Source organism: Mesitornis unicolor, unplaced genomic scaffold (assembly GCF_000695765.1).
Source record: "Mesitornis unicolor isolate BGI_N332 unplaced genomic scaffold, ASM69576v1 scaffold8181, whole genome shotgun sequence".
NCBI classification, from domain to species: Eukaryota; Metazoa; Chordata; class Aves; order Mesitornithiformes; family Mesitornithidae; genus Mesitornis; species Mesitornis unicolor.
The window spans coordinates 3,650-9,257 of NW_010163079.1; the positions used below are offsets into that span (position 1 = coordinate 3,650).

Here is a 5,608-nt window from a genome sequence, read left to right on the forward strand (position 1 = left end):
TGGAACTGGTTCTGGTGGTCTGCACCTGCGGGGACCAACGACCCTCAGCACCAGCCCACGGCAAGGCTCGGGAGCTGCCGCCCTCCCGGGCCACGCTGGGAGTCCCAGCACGGCTGTGGGTGACGAGGAGCCCCGCTGCTGACCGCCGCGCCAGCGTGCGAAGGTCACAGCTAGAGCCCCTTGCGCAGAAAGGGAAACAAAGCGGAGCTGACAGTGATTTGCATCAACCCCAGAATATCAGCCCTTCCTCCCCACCCCCGGGAGCGATAAGCACGGATCTCATGACGAGAAACCCAAGAGCACATTCCAGCTGGCAGCTCCTCGCACGCCCTCGGTAACACCAGCCCTGGCTGCCAGATGGAGAATCGTGTACATCAGCAGAAAACCGTGCGAGGACCGGGCCGTGGGGGGAAACAAAGCCCCGGCCTGCCCCCCGCCCCCGGTGTTTTCCCCAGGGGTTTGGGGAGGGCTGTGCCAAGAAGCTCATCCAGAGGAGCGCAGATGGCCGAGCGAACTGTCAGCGCTTACCGTGGGGCTGGAGCACGCTGCTGCTCACAGGAGGGGGGCTGCTGTTCGGCTGCCTGAAGAGATGGTTATTAGGGTGGTTCGGGGGCGGGCTGGATGGCTGAATCCGTAACCTGCGCAGGGAAACAAGCACCTTTCCGTCACGTCTGCTCCTCATTAAGATGCCTCGGCAATTGTCGGAGCCGACGCTAAATGCTGCATCTCTCCTGTTAGCTGAACACTAGAAAGCCCTCGTTTGGGGTCCCAAGCTCTTTCCAGCTTGGTTTCTCTCCCGAGAGTCCCCCAGCTTGCCCAGGTCACAGGTAGTGAGCACAACCCCGTGGCTACAACACAGAGTTCCTCTGCTTCTCAAGTCCTGCGGGCAGAATCCGGCTGAAAGGACCTGGCGCATTCAGCTGTGAACTGGCTCTGCCATTTAACTCCATACACTTCCAATGCAGCCCCACACTTCCCTAATGGTGCTAGCTCACCCCTGGGCTTGGGTAAGAGCGAAACCCACTCCCCAGAGCTTTACCACAGCATTTTCTTTACCTCTGAAGCTGGTGAGTGAGCAGAGCTGGCTGGTTTTCACATGGAGCTTGCAAGGGTGGAGATGGCTGGGGTGGCCGGATACAGTCCTGAACCAGGCAGCAAAAGAAAACAGGAAGTGTTTGCAGTCAATAACGTCTCAACTGGTACATTCAGAAAACACTGACTGGTGAAGGAGCACATATCCACATTCTAACAGTCCACCCCTGACTGCAGCGCTGGCCATCGCAGCAGCTGTGCAAACATCTCCGCTGAACTCTTCAGCCTTGCTTCTCGCTGCAATTACAGCAAGCGGAGCCACCCACCCTCCCCAGTCCCACCGGGATCTGCTCTGTAGCTGGATCCGCAGCAATGCGGGAAAGCACAGCCACGAGTTCAGAAGGTCTGGCTCAGGCTGCAGTACCTGGATCTGCTGATGAAGGATCTGATGGTGCTGCTCCTGCTGGTACAACATGTGCTGCTGCTGCGTCTTCTCCAGCGTCCTCTCGTCCATGTGCCCACCGTACATCTTCTGCAGCTGCTCGCACTCCTGAAACGAGTCCAGCACACCCTCTAAGTGACTTTTTTCGTGCACAGAACGCTTGCTGTGCAAAAAGGCACTTTCTGCAGCCTACCCATCTGAAAAAAGCTACCAAAGACAGCCTAATCTATTTAATCTGACAGAGCCATGTGTGTAATAACATGGCTAGCTCAAGGCTCGGACGACAGAGATGGGCGCACGTGCTACCAAGCTGGTACCTCTGTGTTCCCTTCAGAATGCAAGCACAAGGCTCCAGTAACGATCACCTCAAGGCGAAAAGGGCATTTCATATTTCTACCATGCTGCGAGGTGACAGTCCTGTCGTGGGGTCAAATCCTGCACGCAGCAGGGTTTCTGCAGACACAGAGGGGAACGGCTCCTGGGCTGGAAAGCCGCTGCATGGCCACAGCCGTCAGCGGGCAAGATTTCACCTTCTGCTCCCTGAAGCAGTGAGGCTGAGACAAGCAGCAGCCCCTGCACAGGCTCTTTGCAGGCCCCCAGCCCTCTCCTACCTGCTGAAGCTGCTTGATGCTGCTGTTATTGCCCATCTTCTCCAGGTGGGCTTTGAAAGCCTGGATGCTGGCAGCACCGTCGGAGAAGCGCCGAACCGGGGAGAAGCGCTCGGTGGGGAGGTGCAGAGTGTTTGAGTCCTTGTAAATAGAACTGAACACATGGGGAAGCGGGTTAGTGATGCTGGCTGAGAAACCCCGGTACAGAGACATTTCATTTGCACCAGCCACTGCCGTTTGCACCAATGCCCACTCACCCAGAGTAAACCAGGGTTTAGATCAAGAAATACAGAGCCACCATCACCGGGACCAGGAAACAGGATGACCAAGTACCCAAGTGCCTGGGCAGACGAACGTGTTTTGAGCCACAAACCCCATTCCAGATGGGCAGCAGTCATTGTCCACCCGTATAAACGCATCTGGCCCTCAGATGGAAGAGGTTGACAGAAACCATCCGGCATCCAAAATATGTAAATTCACATCTTCAGCAGCCACTTCCTGAGCCTTCCAGCTCCCCAGGACCCTGACTACATCTGATGCCTGCAGCAAACAGGGGGGCACAGGGAGAAAGGAGCCTGACATGTTCTGCAGCCTCTGAGGAGGCGGGGGGGCTGGCATCCATGCTTAGGGATGTGCTGAATTAAAGAGGGCAGGAACGTAACTGCACAGTAGGGGAAATCTTGCTAATGCATTGACCAAGCTGGCGCTTCCCATCCCGGGTCTCCCAGTTGCCTGGATGCTTGGCACTGGGCAGTCAGAATGGGGCCATGTGAACTGCAGACACTGCCAGTATCGAGGCAACTGCACCCAAGGCGCCGCAAGCACTCTCCCTTCACAATGAGGTTTCTTCTTCACCATCAGAGGGAGCCAGAATTTTTTTCAGGAGCTGTTTTCTCCCAAAGCTGGGGCTCCCCATTATCAAAACCAAACACTAAGCTCCTGCCCTCCCATTAGGTGCAACCTGCACCATCGATAGCAAGCTAATTCTCCATACACCCATCCCAATGTGCCTTCTAACAGGATGAGCATTCTCTGCCTGCCCTGTGCAAAGGCAATCTCTCAAGCCCAGCAACCACCACCTAATGGTGCAGGCTCCAGCAGCAGCCTTTGTCTGTGAGAGGGCCATGAGCTGCAGCTCTGACATCCCTGCGCTAAGCCCCAGGAGCCCGGCCGGCCGCACTCTGCTGTGGTCCTGAGCCGCGGCACTGCAGGCACGGTACTGCCCTGGCTACCCCGAATGTGGCTTTTGACCAAAGCCTCCTCCACAAAGTGAAACGACTTCTCCTGGAGAGGCTCCCTCTGTCGGAAGGTGACCGATGCTGGACCGTTTCCAGCAGCCTGGCTTCAGCGCCTGCCCCTGCTCTGCCTCAGCAGGACCTATTTCACTTTCTATAGACGACACAACTTTCTCCCAAGGGCAGAGCCATGCCCCTGCCTTCTGATGCCATCCTGACCTGTCTGACCTCCTGCTGTATTGAGGGAAAGCGGAAACTACAGATAAAACTATGCTGAGGCTCCCAACCCCACGTGGCCAAGGCAGAAAGTTGTGCTGCCCTGTACAAGTGCTGTACCTCAATTCTGCTTTCAGATGCTAAGCTACCGTGACCAAAACCAGGTGCTACACAGGAGATAACTTAAAATATGTTAAGTGCTAGAATGCAGCCACTCAATACCTGAGGTCTATCTATCCAATGAGAGAACCGTCTCTGTGCCATGTGTGTCTTGGACACAATACAGGACAACGTTTTCAGGCCGTGGCCAGATGAAGTTTCCGTGACTTCGCAGCTAAACCATGAGGCAGGCTCACAGCGTTACGACACGGAGGGTGGAACGGGCAGATACCACCCCGTTCATGATGCAACAGCCTCAGCACTCCACAGCCAAGAGGCAGAGGTGACACCAACGTACAGGGTAAGCGTGTTTTAAGCACCTTGTAAAAATCACCCCCTGCGGTGCCTGAGTGACCCAGCTTACCTTCACCATTCGAAGCAATCCTTAGAGCAGGACGCAGCACATTCTGCTTGTTTTGCAAGCTGCACTGCTCCTCCTATCAAGCTGTGACCCCAGAAATCTTTCCCTTCTGCTCTTCCCATCCCCCTAGCCCTTCTGTGAGGGAGTAACTTGAGGGTAGAGGTGCTTATCTGGGCTTTCCGGAGTTCCAGCGTGGCACCGGCACTGCTCAGAGTTCACCTGTCTCTGCTGATTACATCAGTGCTCAGCTCAGCAGGTCTCTGGCTACAATAAAAAGCCCTTTGTCAAGCTCGCCAGTGGGAGCTGAAGGGGTGAACACGAGCACCATCCAGGCTGGCAGCCGCCGCTTTCCCAGCAGCCCAGACCAGCAGGCTGCGGTTCACAGCTGGTTTGCACTCTCGGCACCGAGAGGTTCAGAGCACGGGTTTTAAGCTCCCTCCGCGGCACTGGCATCTCTGGTTTGCTGCTGTGCCAAGGACTCGGTGTCAAATTAACACCTCTCTCCATCAGGAGAGCCCCACTCATTCTGAGCGTGTTGAGATGCAGTCTGCATCGTCCCCTCCTGCCCAGGCACTGTGATTTTCTGTGGCCACCACAGCTTCCTTCGCCCACATCACTCCCATCAGGAGCTCAGGTCAGAAATAAAATGACTCTTGAGGAGCTTTGCAAAGAGACTTTGCAGTCAAAACACACAACTCTGGTGCAGAACAGTGAGGTTTTAAGCTCTGGCATTGCTGATTCTTGGTGCAGTCTTTTGCCTGCATCCGCTTCCAGAAACGTTCTGGAGAAAATGTGCTACCTCTGCTAGCTTGACCCCTGCCGTTACAAGAGAAAACCTTTCCTCTACGAAGAATAGCCTCTCCCCAGCCCTTACGTGACGGCAGCCATTCTGGCACACGCCCTCTGGTCACCAGAAGGGGACTGGAGGGCAGAGCCAGCCCGTCCCTGCCCCTGCGCTGTGTCTGTGGGCACGGAGCCCTTGCCAGCGCAGACCCGCGGTGTCCCAGCGCGGCCGGACGCCCTCTGCTCCGTGGGTCTGCTCTGGCTCGTCCTCCTCGCCCCTCCCTGCCAAGCAGGATGTCCTCAGTGCTCGTTCCAGACGACATCTGAGCGGGTTTCCTGGCGCAAAGCTGCCCGAACGGCCGGTGCCATTACTCACCGGTGCTGATCGGGTACCAGGTGTGGAGCCCAAGCCCGGGGTCGGAAGGACTGCTGTCCTAGCTGCCTCTGCAAGTCTGGAGGGATTTCAGCTGTAGGGTTGGTCATTGCCAGAGTGTGCCTTTTTGACCTATTTGCCAAGTATCTGCAACAAGCAGGAGCACATTTGATAAGAGACTGATGGGAGTACTCCAAAAACAGGGAGCGTTAGATAACCCAGAGGAAACGGGAAGGAAGAACGCTGGCTGCAGTGGTCAGAACTGGGGAGAAGCACGCCGTGGACGCACTGCCCACGCCCGTCACACCGCTGGCTCTTCAGTGCTTAGGGGACAAGTGCAGCTTCAGCTGCTCGTGCCAGCCTCAGAAGGAAAGAGGGGCCCTTTGCTCTTCCTGCCAG

The 5,608-nt window shown here is 56.3% G+C and overlaps 1 protein-coding gene across 1 annotated transcript in view; it reads right to left on the reverse strand.

Annotated features, from left to right (window-relative positions):
• Positions 1–5,608, reverse strand: part of SIK3 (SIK family kinase 3) — a gene marked incomplete at its 3' end in the record, with an annotated part of 29,410 nt that overhangs the window by 1,471 nt on the left and 22,331 nt on the right. Inside the window, exons 14-19 of the mRNA XM_010193815.1 lie at positions 5,213–5,356; positions 2,086–2,236; positions 1,457–1,582; positions 1,057–1,142; positions 529–638; positions 26–179 (exon numbers count right to left, since the gene is read on the reverse strand). Coding sequence (XP_010192117.1) covers positions 26–179; positions 529–638; positions 1,057–1,142; positions 1,457–1,582; positions 2,086–2,236; positions 5,213–5,356 — 771 coding nt within the window. The remainder of the gene's footprint in view (positions 1–25; positions 180–528; positions 639–1,056; positions 1,143–1,456; positions 1,583–2,085; positions 2,237–5,212; positions 5,357–5,608) is intronic.